The sequence below is a fragment of the Tiliqua scincoides genome, chromosome 1 (genome assembly GCF_035046505.1).
Source record: "Tiliqua scincoides isolate rTilSci1 chromosome 1, rTilSci1.hap2, whole genome shotgun sequence".
Taxonomy (NCBI): Eukaryota; Metazoa; Chordata; class Lepidosauria; order Squamata; family Scincidae; genus Tiliqua; species Tiliqua scincoides.
Genome location: NC_089821.1, coordinates 253767874 through 253788844, shown reverse-complemented (window position 1 = coordinate 253788844; position 20971 = coordinate 253767874). Strand labels below are relative to the sequence as shown.

Genomic DNA, 20971 nt, shown 5'->3' with positions numbered 1-20971 from the left:
AAGGTGAGGTGCTGGTTGTTGCAAGTAAGCACACAAGCTGTGGTTGTGTGATGAAGGGTTTCTCCTACCACTTTGTGCTAAAAGAATTCTGGGCTGGCCAGGTAACATTGCCTATTGATGCAAGCTATGAATCCCCCCCACACTGTAAATGCCTCTGTTCTGTACCCTGCCTGAATAAGTAATTTTTTAAAAAAGTTATTAACATCACTTTTAGCCTTTTTCAATTTTTTTATTCACCAAAATTGGTGGAAAAATAACACCATTTTCAAAACATCTCTACGCATGACTACTGTGAAGGGGGCATAGTCCAAACTTTTCAAAGAATCAGCAGCAGGTGGAGGCAGCAATGATATATTGCACCTGGCAAGTTAAAATGTGTTGCTATATATAACATACAGTTTGATCAAGTCAGTGTTTCCCAATGGGTTACAAGCCCATACGCAGTGGGTTGCAACACTATATTTGCTAGGACCAACACAATGCTCCTGGAAGTGGAGCAACTTCTTACTGGGAGACCTGGAGCCCTCTTCCATAAGAACAGCCCCACTGGATCAGGCCAAAGACTCATCTAGTCCAGCTTCCTGTATCTCACAGTGGTCCTCAGATGCCTCAGGGAGCACACAAGATGACAAGAGACCTGCATCTTGGTGTATTCCCTGGCATCTGGCATTCTGATGTAGCCCATTTCTAAAATGAGGAGGTAGCAAATACATATCATGACTTGGAACTCATGATGGATTTTTCCGCCAGAAATCTGTCAAATCCCCTTTTAAAGGCGTCCAGGCTAGATGCCATCACCACATCCTGTAGCAAGGAGTTCCACAGACTAATGACACACTGGGTCGCGTGTAATTCCAGGTCACGCTGAGCTTGTGACCTACTGTGGGACCCCTGGGACCCACTGTGACCCACCCTCCACGTGCCTCAGAATGGCCCATAGAAGTGACCAGAAGCAACTTCTGGTTTGTGGGCGTAACTTCCAGTCTATCCACCTGATCTGTGTGGTTTATTATGTCTCTCCATCCTACAAAGGTTAAAATGTAGCTGAGCCAAGCAAAGAGATTGTCTGAAATCCACCTCATTGTACAGAGTTGTGGATTTTCTACTGTTTCTTTTAAGTATTTTAAGTATTTATAAGCATTATCTTCTAAAAGTTTCTTTTACATTTGATATGTTCTGTAGAACCCTGCACATCCCTGATCTTGGAAGCTAAGCAGGGTCAGGCCTGGTTAGTACTTGGATGGGAGACCGCCTGGGAATACCAGGTGCTGTAGGCCTATACCATAGTCTTTCGAGACTGAAGGTTGCCAACCAGAACTCATATCTCTCCTACCAAAAATCTTGGGAAAATTGCTTTATTTGACAATTGACATGTAGACATTCTGCTCTCTAGACACAAAAGCAGCTAATTCTATACTAATGTGAACTCTGTATACTCTTTCTGCACCCTGAGGTTGAATACATTACAAAAAGTTGTTCATGTAAAACATTATTATTATTAATACTTCTATACTCTTCAACAAGAGTAGTTCACAAAGCAGTTTACCCTGTGAAATATACTAGGAAATGGTTCCCTGTCCCCAGGGTTCTCAACCTATCCCCCTGTGAATACCAAAATCCATGAACAAGCAAATCTGCAGGTAGGGCCATCATAAAACCTCTGGATGTCCAGGAGGGTGTTGTGCACTCTGAAGAGCTGGTGCTCGGCCTCCCAAAGCCCAGAAGGCCTGCTAGAGACCTTAGAAACACACTTCCAGTTTTCATTAAAACCAGAAGTGCATTTCTAAGGTCTCTAGGAGGCCTTCTAAGACCTGGGGGAGCAGCGTGTGGCCTCCCCTAGCCTCAGAAGTCCTTGTGAAATCCTTAGAAATGCACTTTCAGTTTTGAAAACCGGAAGTGCATTTCTAAGACTTCCATGAGGCCTTCTGAAGCTTGGGAGGCCACACACCGCCTCTCCGGGACTCTGAGCATCCCCCTGGACATTACATCCAGAGGTCCTCCGATGGCTCCCACCTAGGGATTCTATTATTTGTGGTTTTCAGTATCTGCTAAACTAAAGGACCTATTCCAAAGCAGTACCCTTAAACTATTCCTTAAAAATTCCTACTGCTGTGTGGTGGAAGAACTTGTGACCTACTTGTATTTGGTAAAGATCAAGTGACTAACAGCCCAATCCTATCCTTTCCTTCCCCCTGCTGGTGCAGAAGCACAGAAAAAGTGCACACTGTATCGGGGGGGGGGAGTGCTTTCTCCCATTTTTCGAGAAAAAAATCTCACATTTTAATTCAGTTTGCCCGTGACTCCTGGCATGTTGGGGTAGAAAGAAAACAATTGTGAAAAAACAGTTGGCCATTTAGAGTGACACGCAATAGCTCCAAGCACACCATAACCCATAAGTAATTGGCATCATCGCCTCATTGCAATTACTTTCAGATTTTGTCATAAGTGTAAAAAAATTTTCTGCCCCCGAGTGCAAGATGTCTTCACTACACCACTGTGTCCAGAAACACACAAATGTCTCCATGAACTGCTATCACACTGCTACTATCATTACCACCATTCATACTGGTGACCTGAAGCCTATTTCATGCAGAAGATGACAATGAATGTCTCACAGATAAGACAACTACCCACAGTGACCTAGAGAGCATGTTCAGAATGGAATATGCAAACTGTATACATGCTACAATTTTCCACAATGATCAGGATTGGGCTGCCTGCTGGAGCACCTTGAGACAGCGGAGCACATTTCTGCTGTAGCAAGTTGGCCGCTGATACTACACAGAGCGCTCTCTGGCCATCGCTGGTTCCCACCACGCCCACCAGAGCAGCAGAAGCAGTGGGGACGCTATGGGGGAAGTGGTGGGCAGGGAGGGGTGGATTCAGTGGCGACGGCACATGCTGGATCCTAGCCCCTCATTTCGTAGCCCTTCCTCTCTTCAGACTTGCACCAGCCACAGAGAACAGGTCAGAGGAGACCCATTGCAGATCCAGTGACTTATGTAGGGATAGGGAGAAATTATTATCTTTTCCCTTCTGAGGCATACCAATCCATTCCCCCCTACTAGATATAGCATGTTCATTTTCAGCAAGGCTTCTTCGGGGGGGGGGGGGGAAGAAGACAGGCTTGACCCCTAAATTTCACTTGAAACTAACATAATGATTACTATCAAAGCATCTAGGTATAAATGCTTAACCGATAGTTAGGTTTCAAAATTACTGAAAACATGCATTGGCCAGAATGTTGCACATGCAAAGCATTTCTATATGAACCACTAATTGAACTGATGGTTACAGAGTCACTACTTAGAGAGTACTGTGTAAAAAGTATCCAGTTTTCTTCAAAGATGGTTTCCATTCAAACATACAGGAACAATATAAAAAATATCAGTAATATATACCATGGCCCACATCCAGTATAGTGCAAATCTGGCAATAAATATGTCTTGTTAAAATTCCTAATTACTTATAAATTATTCTGAAAACAATCAACAGTGCTATACCTTTTCAGGGCAGAAGGCAAACTAGAGGCACACTTCAGTTAACTCACAGATTAGAGTATTTATTTATAGCCGTTAAGAGTATCAAAGACATTTTTTCAAATGGATGCCGTCAACTTGACTGATTTCTTAGTGTCATCTATTACAAATCTAAAGATGCTGGCGGAGTGCTGCAAAATTAGGAACTCAGGGCCTAATCCTATCCAACTTTCCAGCACTGGTGCAGCCACAATGCAGCCCTGAGGTAAGGGAACAAATGTTCCCTTACCTTGAGGAGGCCTCTGTGACTGCCTCCCCAACTCAGGATGCAGCATGCACCCCATCGACACAGGTATGCTGGCACTGGAAAATTGGATAGGATTGGACCCTCAGGTGGTTCCTTTCGACATTATTATTAAAAAGACTCATTTCTTCTAAAAGTAGGAACAAGTATATACAACATTGGTTGCTCACTCTTTTTATTGCCCTGCTCATGAGTGACATGAATTAGTGCCGAGTCTCTTCTGTTTTGTATAGGGTCATTTTTCTTTTAAAAATATTTATTTTAAATAAGTTTTTATTTAATTTAAATAATGTATTTAAAAGACATTTAAATAAGTTTTTGCATGTCCTCTGTAACACTGCTGTGAAACCAATGCACGTTCTATTAGACATACATTCCATTTAAAATCTTTGCCTTTCCATTTTCTCCCATGCATTAAAAGCATTCTGAAGTGTTACATTTATTTTTTTAAACATTTGCAACTTGCCTTTGACTTTAAAAATAAAAAACCAAAGTGGCTAACAACACCCAAAATGTAAAACAATAAAATACAATACAGTATAAAATAAAACAACAAACCACAGTAACAGTTTAAAAAGTTACGATGCTTTAAAGAGCAAACGAAAGCCAAAATAAAACAGGAAGGCCAACAGGGAGAGTTCTGTTCTCAATTCAGCAGGGAGGGAGTTCCATAATTGGGAGGCTGCTACACAGAAGCTTCCTCGTCTTGCCAATCAAGCATCACAGACTAGCAATACTTGCAGGAAGGCCTCCAGATGATCTCAGGGGCAGTCCATCTCATATGGCAGAAGGTGATCCTTGGTACCACAAGTCCTCAGACATAAAGGGCTCTGAAGGTCAAAACCAGCACTTTGAACTGTGCTTAGAAATGAATTGGTAGACAGAGAAGAAGTGGCCTAATGGAGTCAAACCATGGAGACCCCGTTACCACACAGGCTGCACATTGTGCACTAACTGCAGTCTCCAGTTTTCAAAGACAGCCTTACATAGAGTGCATCATGGTAGCAAGAGCATGTCACCAGCGCATGCACTGCTGGGATCAGATCTGAGCAACACTCCAATTCTAAAAGCATTCAGAGTATCACATTCTGAAAACAACACAAATTGTATTGACAAACAGAAATGCAGGGGTCGAGCATTCTCTGCAACTTATCTCCATGTCAGGAAAAAGCTTTCCCTGCTAAAATGTCTATGTATTGGGATGCTGATAAAAGCATAGGTAAAGAGGTCAGTGGGACAAGTGGCAATATTGGCTAGAAAAGCTGCAATAAGTTGTTTGGAACAGAGATTTGCAACAAATGCAGTATTCCTCACCCCTGCAGTATCATGACATCAGTATTACAACATCATCACCATCATGTACATTTTCATCCACCTTCTCCCAAGGATCTTAAGAGTGGACTATGCATGCTGTCTTTCCCCAATTTTATCCTTACAACAACCCTGTGACAACCCTATGGCCAAATAGGGATTTGAACCCAGGTCTCCCCAGCAAAGTCTAACAGTCACTTCACTGGCACTTCTGGAACTACACTGGCATGACAAACTGCATGAGAGCGTGCCTAATTTAAAAAGATGGCAACTCTCCAAGTAGATAAATAATTCCAAGTTGCAAAAATCACTTGACTAATGTCTCTAATTAAAAACCTCTCTTTAAAAAAAAAAAAATTACAAATACAATATTTTTAAAAAGAATATATTCAGGAGTAAAAAAATCATGTTAAAAATGCCATGAAAAAAACAAGGCTTTATGAAGACGTGCACGACAAAGCCAACTGCCAGTGTCAAAGAGTCTCCTTCAGTTCAGTTGTTCCAGGTAGCATTAAGCAAGTGAATGCAGTACATAAGAACCATCAAAAGGGTGCACTTTTGAGCCACTAAAACAGCAAGGCAGAGTCGAAAACTTCAATCTCCAAGCTATAGACAATGATACTATCTCAGGTATTTTATGTGCTAAAATGATCATTAAAAATTAAGCACCACATATAAGCTGCCATTTAGAATATTAATTTACCTTTACTAATCATCTTTTTAACTTGAGGCTAAAAGAGTTCACTTACCATTTGGGTACTCAGGCTTAGTCCACGAGATGTTAAAGGAGTCAGAGGAATACGACTGGGCTTCAGGAGCAGGAACACCTTCTGGAGTACTCTCGGTGGTTATTGCTGAGGTAGATTCACTTAGCGTACATCCGCCTCCAGTGCAGGCCTTTTAAAACAAATTACACAACAATAAAACAGAATGTATTAATACGTCCCTGAGAGTCGCCAACCAGCAAAGCCAGAAATCAGAGCTTTTGCAAAGACTTGTATTGATTCTGTATTTTTAGACCTCAGACAAAACATGATCTTTTTGATAGCCCTGAACTTGTTTGTGCGGAATGAGTTTCGGTTATAGTTGCCCTAAGCCAAGGAAAATTGCAGATTCTTCCCCAGGGGCCATCCTCTCCAGAGCAGGCGCCCATTTTGCATCACAGTCTCTTTGGCTGCCTGTTTCTCTCTCCGCAAGGAGGCTCAGGGATCAGAGAGAAGGAACTGGACACAAACTATCCCATGTGAAGGGACAGTGATTTTGATGACTTTGTAAAGAAGTGCAGCTCAAACAGGGCAGGCTGTGGGCTTGTAAGCATTTCCTACGTTCCCCCCAAATGCTCTACAATTCTCTATTGGGCCTTGAGTTACCAGTCTCTTTCAGGGAATATCCTAATGCTACTTATATCTAGGGATAAAAATATACAATTTCTGAAAGTGAAAACGATAACACTCTGGATAACGCTATTCTTTTTTGTTCTTACAATAAAGCTTTTCTTTTTTTTCCAGTGGCTAAGGTGAGGGGGAAAAAATGAAATGTATGGGGAAAGCAAAGGGGGAAGGGAAGTGCATAACACCACATATTGATGCTGCATCTCTGTCTTATGTCTGTACCACTCCTGACCCTTCTGCTATCAACTATGTTGCCTAACTATCACTTCCTTTTGCAACATCTAGGAGCAGAGAGTGTCCAGTGGTGTAGGTAGGGGGCAGGGGGGTACACTGTCCCAGGTACCACACCATAAGGGGGTGCCAACTCGCACCACAGAAGACAGATCCCAAGGCAGGTGCGTCATGCACAGCCTACCTGGGCCTTCAGAGGAACGTCGGTTTTTGCCAAAAACCGGAAGTACCTTTCAGAGACCTTCTGAAGCCTGAGAAGGGTGTATGGAGGTTATGGGGGTGTCAAAAATTATAGGGCTCCTGGGTGCCAGAAGCCCTAGCTACTCCAGTGGGAGTGTCTGCTGTCTTCTAGTGCACACCAGGGCCACTGCTGGCCAAACACTCATCTGAATCCCTTTTGTTGTTCAGAGCTGCATCATTGCCACAGAGGATTATACACTGATTCTTCCCAGGAACTGCCTGCCCTGTCTGCCAAGGTGTACCTTTCTCACTGTATTTTTCCATTTTTCCTTAGGATCCAAAGCTGTACAGTCCAGCTTTGCTTTGTAGATGGACAGCATACTTTTTAGACAGCAGCCTAAGGGTCAGTTATTTAATTTATTGAGAGCACAATCCTTAGGTTCTCTTGGGCTAATGCAAGTCCCTTGCGGCAGCCTCTAGGTGTTGCAAAAGTACCATAAGGCACTTCTGCGCTACTGGGAGAGTCGACAGGCAGGCACATGTAGGTGTACCAGCCTCCATAGCACTGGCCCAAGTTTGCACCACCAAGGACTGCCAGCAGAGGGGTCTGGGGAGGGTGGGGGAGGGCGTTCCAGGGTTGTCTCAGGGTGTGGCGAGGGCAGGTGGCAGGTGGGCTAGTGGGAGGAACAGGTCTGGGAGAGGGAATGTACCAGGATCTGGTACTTAGGCCAGATCCTACACACACACACACACCCACCAAGCAGCCCAGCCCTACACTGGACAGCTTGGATCAGTGCCACCAATTTAGGGAGCGCATATCTGCGAAATTCCATAGGACCAGTAGCTGAATGACATGGGGAAAGGGGAATGAACTCCACTTACACCAAGTTGCACTACAACCTGGCCCAACCCAGCTCTAGATGCAGTGCAGGCTCACTGGCTAGGTTAGGTTTGATCTGTTAATCTATTTCTACCCCACCTCTCCTCCATATGTGAATGCCCAGTTTTCCTTCCCTCTCCACAACTATGACTTCTGAAACTTCTCCCTCCCTCCTAAAACCCATTAAAAATATCCTAATCTCTATAATTCTCCTCCTTTGCTAAAACACTGTTCTGCATCATAAAACCCTGGTCTTCTCTCTTGTGCTTGCTTCAGTGCCTACTTTAAACTTCTCTACCATTCTTCTTCCCCTCTCAGATGAAGTGCCTGACCTGATGGAACTATTTCAAATGTCTTCTGCCATAGCCACTAAAACTATAAACAAGTGGCTTTATGTGTAAAAAAAATAATGCCTTTTCCCTTGTTTTCTATATCTTTTCAATAAAACGTATATCCTTTTGGAAATTCCAAAATTTGGAAATTCCAAATTTCCAATCCTTTGGATATTCCAAAAGGATATTGGATATTTCCAAACTACATTTCCTAACGTTCAGGGTGGCAAACTATATATCACATAATTACTCAATACAAAATACAATTAAAAACCTATACAGGTAGGACCTCGATATCCACTTATTTGGTATCCACTGATTTGACTCACCGCTGATACTGAGGTCCACCTTTAAATGCCTTGTAACAAGGGGGAAAAGCACCAAAATCCAGTTTTCCTACCTTTCATTCCATTACTCACCCCATCTAGTGGCTGAATGCAGTATAGTGTCTATACCAATGCATTCTACAGTGACAATAGAGGAGCAAGAAACCTGGAAGTGGGTTTTTAAAGTTATTTTTCCACTGATTTGGTATTTTTTTTAATCCAATGGGGGTTCCGGAATGGAACCCCAGTGGATAATGAGGGACAACCTGTAGTTAAAGAAAAATTCAGCCACAAGGATAGCAGCATACCAAGGGGGAACAGGATGATGTTCTGCCTTGGGTGCCAGCTATAAGGGGCTGTCAGCACTGCATGCCTGTTTTGCGCCCTACTGGCCAACATGAAAATCATAGTACTTGATTGGTGCTTTCTGAGATGCTAGCAACAAGGGAAAGGGCTGCCCACATTGGTTGTCCATTTTGTGCCACACTGGCTGGCACAAAGATCCTTCTTTCACTGCAGTAAAATATTCAAATACAATAGAGCCTAGCAGCCTGATCTTGCCTCTCCCACCTGGCCCCACCCCTTCCAGCCACAACCTGCTCAGCTCAGCAGTAGAGGTGTCTTAGCAACCAGGCCACTTGTTCCAGGCATATCAGGCAAGCAGTTGCCATGTGGAAGACAAATGCCATGTGGAACACAGTTAGGGGTGAGAGAGAGAGAGAGAGAGTATGGGGGAAGAGTGTATGGGGGTAAAGTGTGTGTGTCCTACTGTCTATCTTTTTTTCTTTAAATCTGTTTCTATTTGTCTTTTATATGCATGTATGTACATAAGTTTATATGTATATTCTGTTTGTGACTTCTGAACATATCTACAAGATGCCGCCACTCTTAGTTCTTCAAAACCCATCATTTCTGAGAAGCCTTCAGACAAACTCATCATTCCCATTCTGTGTTGCAACTAAGCCAAAGACCATTTACACTAAATAATTGCATATTCTTTCCCATTTATCCTGACACTACTGCAGTATAGTCCTCTTCTGTGTGTGTGTGTGTTTTAGATTATGACAGGGATCTGTCTTCTATTTTAAAGCACCATGCATGTTGACGGTGGCGTACAGATAACAAACACTGGAAATAATTTTCTGCCAGTCGAGGGTAACAAAAGAAGGTATGAAGACCCCTGCTGGATCACGCCAAAGGCTCATCAAGTCCAGCTTCCTGTATCTCACAGTGGCCCACTGAATACCTCAGGGACTACTCAAGACAACAAGAGACCAGTACTCTATTGCCACTCCTTTGCATCTGGCATTTAGAAATAGTAGCCTACTTCTAGAACCAGAAGGTTGTGTATATGCAACAATGGCTTGTAACCTGTGATGGACTTTTCCACCAGAAATCTGTCCACCCCCCTTTTAAAGGCATCTAGGCCAGGTACTATCACCACATCCCATGGCAAGGAGCTCCACAGAATAATTACACACCAGATAAAGAAACATTTTCTTTTGTCTGTTCTAACTGTCCTGCCATTCAATTTTAGTGGATGTCTCTTGGTTCTGGTGTTGTGAGAGAAGAAAAAGAACTTCCCTCTACATGTTTTATCCATCCCTGCATACTTTTATATGTCTCAGTCATATCTTTCCTCAGGCATCTTTCTATACTGAAGAGTCTGAAACACTGTAGCTTTTCCTCATAAGAGAGGTTCCCTAATCCACTAATAATTTTGGTCATTCTCTTCTGCACCTTTTCCAATTCCACTATGTCCTTTTTGAGATGTGGTGACCTGTTTCCATGTCAGCTGGCCCAGACAGGATTGGGCCATTAAACTGCCTTGCACTTGGTTTCACACTGGGAATGGAATCTAAATAGATAGAACACAAGGATCTTAGATGTGCCATCACTTGAGAAAGGGATTTAAAGTGATACCACATCAACTGTTGATCATTTCTAACTTGTTAGATACTAAAAGAATTACTGGACTGGATCATGTCCAATCAAGAGCAAATGAGGATATAGGGACTAGCTATCAGGAATCTCTTACTGATATCTAAATATGAGATTTCATCTAAAGGACTGAGGAGGCACAAGGTTAATTTTATAACTTAAGAATGAAATTGCTGAGTATCAAAGTGAACCATAATGCCATAACACTAAAAAAAAAAAAAAAAAAGCAGGTTTACCTCTTGTTTATCCATCATGTATAATACTCATAAGGCAGAATCATAAGAATTTTTAAAGTTCACTTTGCTGGCCACTTTATACTTACAATTTGAACAGATGCAGCCTCTCTTACATACATCCATTGTCACTAATTTCAAAGGAACCATGTGTCATGACTGTATTAACTATATACAGAACTGCAGGAAATGTACGCAATACTGTACGGTTTACTATGCTGAAATGCCCAAAGGACAAACAAATTCTACCAACACAGATTCCAAGTCATCCTTAATTAGTCTAAATGTCCTTGCTTTGGTAGGCTTTAGTCAGACCCTTATTGTGACTTGAAGGTAGATTATTTTCTTTGTGGTATAATGTGGTGTAATATTTAGAGCATTCAAGAGCATGTTGAGCAAAATGAATGCATACAGAGTGTCTACACATAAATGTAAATGTATTCATAATCAAGAGCAGAATATTTTTCTATGGCATTTATCAAAGCAAATGTCCTTATATAGGTATTACTATAAAATGATGAGAGTGTTTAAAACAAATAGGGACAATCTCATGTTTATATTCAAGATATTTTCAGTGGTACCATGGAACTTAAACTGTTCTGTAATCAAAAAAACAAAAGAAAATGACTGCACAAAAGAACAGCAATGACATTTAAAAGACATTTTAAAATGCTGCTAGTATGCAATAAACACCTTCTCATTCCTTGCGTTGTCACAAACTTACTTTTGTGGGCTGTTACAGAGAAACTGTACTAGGTAAAAACTGAAGATACAGTATATAAAAAATAAGGTTTTACAGAATTAACAAACACAGGTGTACAATGTGTGCTTGCAAAGGAGATAATTAGCACTGAGTTGAAATATTGTTCAAATGAGATTTCAGAGATTTGGAAGGCACAGAATCCTCCCCACTATCCCTCCCAAAAATCTTACGTCAAGTATGCTTGCTCTGCGGCTGCTTGTAACTATTTCTTTGCCTTCCTCATGCTCCCCAGCAAAGAGTGGCATCACTAGGATTTGCATCACCCAGTCTGGGAGGTCAGCACAGTCGTGGACCTCCTCCGATGGAACGGGGGCATAGTGATGTACAACTGCCCTGCCCTGCTGATTTTTTGGCTATAACTTTTGATAAAATCAACCTATTTTAACGCGGTTTGTTTCTTTGCATTCTGCATGAAACTACACATTGAATGATATATAACATGATCATATTATTCAAAAATACCAATTTTAAAAATTTTGGCCAGTGGTGGTGTCACACACTCCCCCCACATGCATGTTACCTGTTGCAGCTGCATCTATCAGAGAAAGATACTCCCAGGAGAAGGCTGGCTGACCAAGGGGAATAGTGCCTAGTGGCACCCCTTCCTGCTTTCCCTTTACTGGACCAACAGCAAAACAAACAAAGAAATTAAAAAAAAAGCTATGGTCGTTTGTATCCTCTGCCACCAACCCAGGCTACAGAGACCAGGCAGAGGAGGGCTGTGGGGGGGGGGGGGACTTAATCCCAGGGGTTTCTTACAAAAAATTATACCCACAATAACATCTGCAGGTCAAAATGATGTTACAATCCACTGAATCACCCGTGAGCATGGACTAGTTAGACTAAGGGTCAAAATGCAACTACAGGTGCAGCCTATTTATCCACAGATTTATTTATCTCAATGCTAATGGGGTGGGGGAACTGAAAGTCACACACACCTTTGCTGCCTTTGTCCTGTGCTGGCATCTTGATCCTTTTCCAGGCAGCCCAAAACACTGCAAAAAGGCTCCGCCTTGACCAGGCAGGAAAATAGCCCTGGAAGAGGTTCCCCTTGCGAAGTAACAGTAAGACTCCTGGAGCCCCTAAGGCAGCAGAGAAGCTGAAGTGGGGAAGGGGGGCAGAAAACCTCTGTAGCCAGAACACGTGTATCGCGGTGGAGCTCTCTCTCACACACACACACAGGGGCAGGGGCGCTAGTAATACAGGGGATTGCTTTAAAAAACCCAGGGAGTGTTTGCCAAATTCCCCCCCCCCCATGGTGCAGGCAATCACCAAGCAAGCCTTCCCAGCAAGCAAAGCATGAGATTTAGGCTACAATTCTCTCCACACTTTCTTGGGAGTAAGCCCCATTGACTACAATGGGGCTTACTTCTGAGTAGAAACGCATAGGACTGGACACTTAAAAGCTCAGCATCCCACCTGTGAAAGAAGCGGGGACAGCTGGCAATGGGAGGGCAGAGAGCTGAGTACTGAGCCAGGGGAGGGGATTGATAACATTTTTCCTTCCAGCCCCAAGTGTCAGGCTGCAGTGTATTTTCGTAACTCTATGGAATTTAGCACAACGGGTTTTTTGTTAATCGAAAAGAGTCAACAGAATGGAACTAACACAGATAAATAGGCTCCACCTGTAGTTTATCAAAAGGCCAAAACAAAGAGGGAATTAACAAATAGGAAGGTGAGTAGTAAAAGACAACAGGCTGCTGGAAGATGCCTAAGTTACCAAATGATACCAAACAGATACAGTAACTGGTAAAGCCCAGCAGATGGAGATATGATGCTACTCAAACTCTCAACCCACCAACCCACCCCATACACACACCAAGGCCTGTTGCCTTGAAGTCTGGGAAGTCTACATGCAGGCTGCATTCATTTAGCAGTAGAGCTACAAAATGTCCCCTGATTGCAATCTAACTAGACCACTGGTTTCCAAACTTTTTACCATCAGGACCCACTTTTTAAAATGACACTCTATCAGGACCCACCTAGGTTTACCAGACTTTAAAAAAAGATCTTGAAAAAAATATTTTGTTTTTTTTATTTATAAATAATAAAACCAGAAAAAGACCCTCGAACATTTATCTCCCTATATTTACACAAGCTTGCAAACGGCAGAAGCTCAGCTCCTTGCAGCTACAGTTTCTGATTTTTGAACAGCATCAGGATTTGAGGCAATTAATTATATCTGATCCTTCCATCACCCTTTGGTAACCCACCAAAAATCAGGTCTCGACCAACCAGGGGTCCTGACCTACACTTTGGGAATCACTGAACTAGATGGTCTCTTGCTTAAGCTGCTTGCATTGATCAAGGAATCCCCAGTTGTTGCACTCGCAGATGAGCAAGTCAGTGCTCCTCTCTGAGCTCTCAGCAAAGGTTTACTCAGGTGACTGGCAGAGAACATTATCCATTTCCTGTAGGCTGAGAAATTTATAACTTTCCTTTTATAATGTCATCAAGTTAACTGATTGGAGCAGTCACTCCGTCTTGACCTTCCTCTGCATCCTTGGCTACTCCACTCCACCCCACTCCCTTAACCTAGATAGAGAGGTTTGGCTGCCCAGTTGCTAAGTGCATGCCAATCTTAGTAAGGTATTCCAGTCATCCCAAAAGACAGCATCCCTGCTGAAGTCCTAAAATGCTGCAAAGAGATCATCGTCACTGAGCTGCATGAAATCCTCTGTCTCTGCTGGAGAGAAGGTGAAGTACCTCAAGACATGAGGGATGCAAACATCATCACGCTGTACAAGAACAAAGGTGACAGGGGTGACTGCAACAACTACTGCGGCATCTCTCTCCTTAGCGTTGTAGGAAAACTGTTTGCCCGAGTTGTACTAAAGAGGCTCCAGGTACTTGCAGAGAGTGTCTATCCAGAATCGCAGTGTGGATTCCGAGCCAACAGGTCCACCACTGATATGGTATTCTCCCTTAGACAACTGCAGGAGAAATGCAGGGAACAACGACAGCCACTCTTTATAGCCTTCATAGATCTCACAAACGCTTTCGACCTGGTCAGCAGAGACGGCCTCTTCAAGATTCTCCCCAAGATTGGATGTCCACCCAGGCTCCTCAGCATCATCAGATCTTTCCACAAGGACATGAAGGGCACTGTTGTCTTCGATGGCTCCACATCAGACCCTTTTGACATCCGAAGCGGAGTGAAGCAGGGCTGTGTTCTTGCACCAACCTTGTTTGGGATTTTCTTCGCTGTCCTGCTGAAGCAGGCCTTTGGAACTGCAACAGAAGGCATCTATCTCCGGACCAGATCAGACGGAAAGCTCTTCAACCTCTCCAGACTGAGAGCAAAATCCAAAGTCCAGCTGAAATGTCTGCGTGACTTCCTCTTTGCCGACGATGCAGCTGTCACTACCCACTCTGCCAAAGATCTCCAGCAGCTCATGGATCATTTTAGCAAGGCCTGCCAAGATTTTGGACTGACAATCAGCCTGAAGAAAACACAGGTCTTACAATCTCTGAGCATGAACTGGAGGTTGTCCATGACTTTGTGTACCTTGGCTCAACGATCTCCGACACTCTTTCTCTCGATACCGAGCTAAACAAGCGCATCGGTAAAGCAGCTACCACGTTTTCCAGACTCACAAAGAGAGTCTGGTCCAACAAGAAGCTGACGGAACATACCAAGATCCAGGTCTACAGAGCTTGCGTCCTGAGTACACTTCTGTACTGCAGCGAGTCATGGACTCTTCGCTCACAACAGGAGAGGAAACTGAGTGCTTTCCACATGCGCTGCCTCCGACGCATCCTCGGCATCACCTGGCAGGACAAAGTTCCAAACAACACAGTCCTGGAACGTGCTGGAATCCCTAGCATGTATTCACTGCTGAAACAGAGAAGCCTGCGTTGGCTTGGTCATGTCGTGAGAATGGATGATGGCCGGATCCCAAAGGATCTCCTCTATGGAGAACTCGTGCAAGGAAAGCGCCCTACAGGTAGACCACAGCTGCGATACAAGGACATCTGCAAGAGGGATCTGAAGGCCTTAGGGATGGACCTCAACAAGTGGGAAACCCTGGCCTCTGAGCGGCCCGCTTGGAGGCAGGCTGTGCAGCATGGCCTTTCCCAGTTTGAAGAGACACTTTGCCAACAGTCTGAGGCTAAGAGGCAAAGAAGGAAGGCCCATAGCCAGGGAGACAGACCAGGGACAGACTGCACTTGCTCCCGGTGTGGAAGGGATTGTCACTCCCGGATTGGCCTTTTCAGCCACACTGGACGCTGTGCCAGAACCACCTTTCAGAGCGCGATACCATAGTCTTTCGAGACTGAAGGTTGCCAATACGATTCCAGTCATGGAGGAATTTCCTCAATCCACAAACAAACATGGATCTAGATACTGGAATTGCAAAAAAAGGCTACCTGCAAATTATGCCCCAGCAGCATTGGCCTTCTGGAGAGTTAAAAGTGTCCAAAAATCCATAAAAGAAATGCAACAAAATGGGGGAGGGACAGAGTATTCAGAAGATTCAGCACAGTATTCAAATGCACACCACCATTCTTTTCTGGTGCAACTAGTCATGTATAACTAAGCACAACTAGACCTCTATTAGGTTAGATAAGCACTATTAGTGTTCCCACATCATCCCATGTGTCAGTGGTTCCCAAATATTTTAGCACCGGGACCCACTTTTTAAAATGACACTATCAGGAGTCACCTAGCTTTACAAGACTTTTAAAAGGTGATCTAAAAAGAAATAATATTTTTAATTGATTTACAAGTAATATGAAATTTTACAAGTAATATAAAATTATTTGCAGAAAAACTCGATCCATTTCTTGTAAGGAGGCAGCCTGAATGAATAACTTAAGCCTTGAGGGACTTACAGTGCAATTCTATCTTGCGCTGGAACAGGCAGGCCAGAAGGCCTGCGCTATATCCAGTGCAAGATTGGGGCCAGAATTGGCTCAGCCAGACAAGGGGAAACTCTTCCCTTTACTCCTGGGCAAGCCACCACAGCTTCAATGGGTCTCCTCAGATCTGTGCCACCTCAGAAGGTGCATGCTCTGCATTAAAATCTATGTGCTACAGTGATGTGCAAATTCTCCTTGCCTCACCTGAGTTTATATCAACTGTTTGCAATCTTTCCTATCAAATACTTGAAAAGCCTAGATTTTTTTGAGTGCATGTAGGAAGATTAAAAAAAGTGAATTGACTAGGTGACTTTTCCCTCCCATCAGCCCCCTTTTAATACCTCCTGTCCCAAATAAACTGCTAGATGCCCCTCCCCACATCATTGTACACTTGAGAACAAACACAATGTTTTAAAGGAAAGTAAACCAAGTGCACCAAGAAGTCTTTCTTCCAAACTTATTTGGTGGCAAGGCAGAAGCAGCAGTGAAAGCAAAATCTCTCTCCCACATCCCACCCTCTTTTTGTGGACTCAGGTTTACTTGAGAATCCTGGAAAATTCAGGAATTAATCTGAACAGCACTGGCCTTCTCTCTTGACCTGGCAAGAATCCTCTAACACCAACTAGTCAGCTCCTTTTTTACCCTTTTAGGTGGTGGCCATTTGTCTCTGATAGATAAATTAATCCATTTTTGCCAAACCCACATGTCACTGTTGCATATATGCAAGTTGGGCAGAAATTGCTTAAATTGACCCTGAAATTTCCAGTGGCTAAATCTGGTGGGTTCACTTGGACCAATGATCAGGTGTGAGCTAAACTCAGCAGGGATTTGGTAAAGTAGAGTTTTGGTAAAGTAGCTTTATTTCTCTTGATGAAACCAGGTAGGCTGGTGTTTATTACTACACATACTAGGTAAGGCACGCTCTCTGCAAGTACCTGGAGCCTCTTTAGTACAACTCGGGCAAACAGCTTTCCTACAACGCTAAGGAGAGAGATGCCGCAGTAGTTGTTGCAGTCACCCCTGTCACCTTTGTTCTTGTACAGCGTGATGATGTTTGCATCCCTCATGTCTTGAGGTACTCCACCTTCTCTCCAGCAGAGACAGAGGATTTCATGCAGCTCAGTGACGATGATCTCTTTGCAGCATTTTAGGACTTCAGCAGGGATGCTGTCTTTTCCAGGTGCCTTGCCAAAGGCAAGGGAGTCCAGGGCCACGTGAAGTTCTTCTAGGGTTGGTTCACTGTCAAGCTCTTCCAGCACAGGCAGGCACTCAATGTTGTTCAGTGCTTCTTCGGTGACTACATTTTCTCTGGAATATAGCTCAGAGTAGTGCTGCACCCAGCGTTCCATCTGCTGCGCCCGATCCTGGATGACCTCGCCTGTGGCAGACTTCAGAGGGGCAATTTTCCTCTGAGTTGGACCTAGGGCCTGCTTAATACCATCATACATCCCCTTGATGTTGCCCGTGTCAGCTGCTATCTCTATCTCGGAACAGAGCTGGAGCCAGTAGTCGTTAGCACATCTCCTGGCAGTCTGTTGGACTTTGCTGCGAGCGGTTCGGAGGACCTGCAGGTTGCGCTCACTGGGACAGGCCTTGTATGCTGTTTGAGCTCTCCTCTTTTCCTCAATGACTGGTGTCAACTCCTCAGAGTGGGCTTCAAACCAGTCTGCTGCCTTGTTGGTCTTCTTGCCGAATATGGACAAGGCGGTGTTGTAAACGGTATTCTTGAAATGCTCCCATCTGTTGGATGCGTTTGCGTCGGCCGGGCCTGGAAGAGATTCCTCAAGCGCTTGTGCAAATTCCTCCACTTTTCTCTGATCCCGGGTCTTGCTATCTATCCAGAATCCAGAGCGTCTATCCAGAATCGCAGTGTGGATTCCGAGCCAACAGGTCCACCACTGATATGGTATTCTCCCTTAGACAACTGCAGGAGAAATGCAGGGAACAACGACAGCCACTCTTTATAGCCTTCATAGATCTCACAAAGGCTTTCGACCTGGTCAGCAGAGACGGCCTCTTCAAGATTCTCCCCAAGATTGGATATCCACCCAGGCTCCTCAGCATCATCAGATCTTTCCACAAGGACATGAAGCGCACTGTTGTCTTCGATGGCTCCACATCAGACCCTTTTGACATCCGAAGCGGAGTGAAGCAGGGCTGTGTTCTTGCACCAACCTTGTTTGGGATTTTCTTCGCTGTCCTGCTGAAGCAGGCCTTTGGAACTGCAACAGAAGGCATCTATCTCCGGACCAGATCAGACGGAAAGCTCTTCAACCTCTCCAGGTTGAGAGCAAAATCCAAAGTCCAGCTGAAATGTCTGCGTGACTTCCTCTTTGCCGACGATGCAGCTGTCACTACCCACTCTGCCAAAGATCTCCAGCAGCTCATGGATCGTTTTAGCAAAGCCTGCCAAGATTTTGGACTGACAATCAGCCTGAAGAAAACACAGGTCATGGTTCAGGATGTGGACTCACCTCCCTGCATTACAATCTCTGAGCATGAACTGGAGGTTGTCCATGACTTTGTGTACCTTGGCTCAACGATCTCCGACACTCTTTCTCTCGATACCGAGCTAAACAAGCGCATCGGTAAAGCAACTACCACGTTTTCCAGACTCACAAAGAGAGTCTGGTCCAACAAGAAGCTGACGGAACATACCAAGATCCAGGTCTACAGAGCTTGCGTCCTGAGTACACTTCTGTACTGCAGCGAGTCATGGACTCTTCGCTCACAACAGGAGAGGAAACTGAGTGCTTTCCACATGCGCTGCCTCCGACGCATCCTCGGCATCACCTGGCAGGACAAAGTTCCAAACAACACAGTCCTGGAACGTGCTGGAATCCCTAGCATGTATTCACTGCTGAAACAGAGACGCCTGCGTTGGCTTGGTCATGTCGTGAGAGTGGATGATAGCCGGATCCCAAAGGATCTCCTCTATGGAGAACTCGTGCAAGGAAAGCGCCCTACAGGTAGACCACAGCTGCGATACAAGGACATCTGCAAGAGGGATCTGAAGGCCTCAGGGATGGACCTCAACAAGTGGGAAACCCTGGCCTCTGAGCGGCCCGCTTGGAGGCAGGCTGTGCAGCATGGCCTTTCCCAGTTTGAAGAGACACTTTGCCAACAGTCTGAGGCTAAGAGGCAAAGAAGGAAGGCCCATAGCCAGGGAGACAGACCAGGGACAGACTGCACTTGCCCCCGGTGTGGAAGGGATTGTCACTCCCGGATTGGCCTTTTCAGTCACACTGGACGCTGTGTCAGAATCACCTTTCAGAGCGCGATACCATAGTCTTTCGAGACTGAAGGTTGCCAATATATACTAGGTAAGGCAGCAGAGAGATGTCCTTCCCCTCTGGTTACAAGGCTACAACTGGAGTCATCTTGATCGCAAGTGAATGTGCATGAATTTGGTTTACTCTCCTTTTAAATGTTGTGTTTGATCTAAAATACAGGTCCAATCTTGTTATACATGAATTTTTTCTACACAGATTTGACTCAACATGAATGGTCACTGCAAATGAGAAGGAATGTGCTGATCCCTCGAGGAGGGGAAAAATGCATCTCTTTAAAATCACAGTTTAAAAAAACTGCTTTTCTTACTGTCTTAGAGAGACAATCATGCAACTGTCATGCAATTAGGTTATATAATTATAACCTAATTATCCATGGATTTTTTCACCCTTGGAAAAATCCATGGAATTTTCTTTCTCAACATAATGAGAAGGGCTCTTTAAATTAAAGGAAAACAGTTATTTAACAATAGCCTCCTTAATGCAAGAGAGGGCACCCAGCTGACAATCCATCACTCCTTCTATCTCCAGGCACATAGAACCTCCCTTCCCTTTGAGCACCTGGAAGAATGCAAGTCATTATCACCTCTTCCATTAGCACCTGGAAAGAGACTGATTGCCTCTTTGTGCATTACAAAGGTCAGCAAAGCTGTTTTTAAATTGCTGAGAAAAAGGACATTGTTTTTTAAATGGATTTGCTTTAGTGTGATTTTTGCCATCCATATGAGTTCTGGGAATGAAACCCTTGCAAATAATAAGAATCAACCAGTATACAATCTGGCTGCTTATCATTTGACTAACCTTTTCTCCTTTTGTCTCAGTAAGCCATTTCCTTGTTTCAAACAATCAACCTGCCTAATTCATTAAACCTAAGAGGCAACAATTATTCTCTTTCTCAAGACTTCTCCAGCCAGCACTACTCTGGAGTGGCTTGCATATGTGTGCATGAGTGTGCATGTGCATGAGTGTGTGAGAAATTACAAAGAGGAGACTGGATGTTAAGGTATTTCTTCTCTCACAGACAATCCAGCATAGAGGCCTGCCAAGTCCAGGTGATTGCTGGAATGGGAAAAACGCATGGAGCATCACCTAACTTCACACTCCAAACATCAGCAGCCTACTGGTGCATTGTGATAGAGAGCAGAATGTCTACTCAGAAGTAAGGCCTACTGTGTTCAATGAGGCTTATTCCTAGGAAAGTGTTTATAGAATTACAGCCTTAATTGTACTATATTGTGATACAACAACTTGCATGATTTTGCATTGGGTTCTAACTCAAGGATGCAGAGCAGGGCTGCCCAAACCCTGGCCCTGGGGCCACTTGTGGCCCTCGAGGACTCCCAATGCATCCCTCAGGGACACCCCAGTCTCCAATGAGCCTCTGGCCCTCCAGAAACTTGCTGGAGCCCACACTGGCACGACGCAACTGCTCTCAGCGTGAGGGCGA

General features: G+C 44.2%; 1 protein-coding gene across 1 annotated transcript in view; it reads right to left on the bottom strand.

The window, feature by feature from the left end:
* The window catches only part of USH2A (usherin), a 567365-nt gene that overhangs the window by 281842 nt on the left and 264552 nt on the right, over nucleotides 1–20971 (bottom strand). The window contains exon 34 of the mRNA XM_066623430.1: nucleotides 5844–5991. Within this exon, the coding sequence (XP_066479527.1) occupies nucleotides 5844–5991 (148 nt within the window). The remainder of the gene's footprint in view (nucleotides 1–5843; nucleotides 5992–20971) is intronic.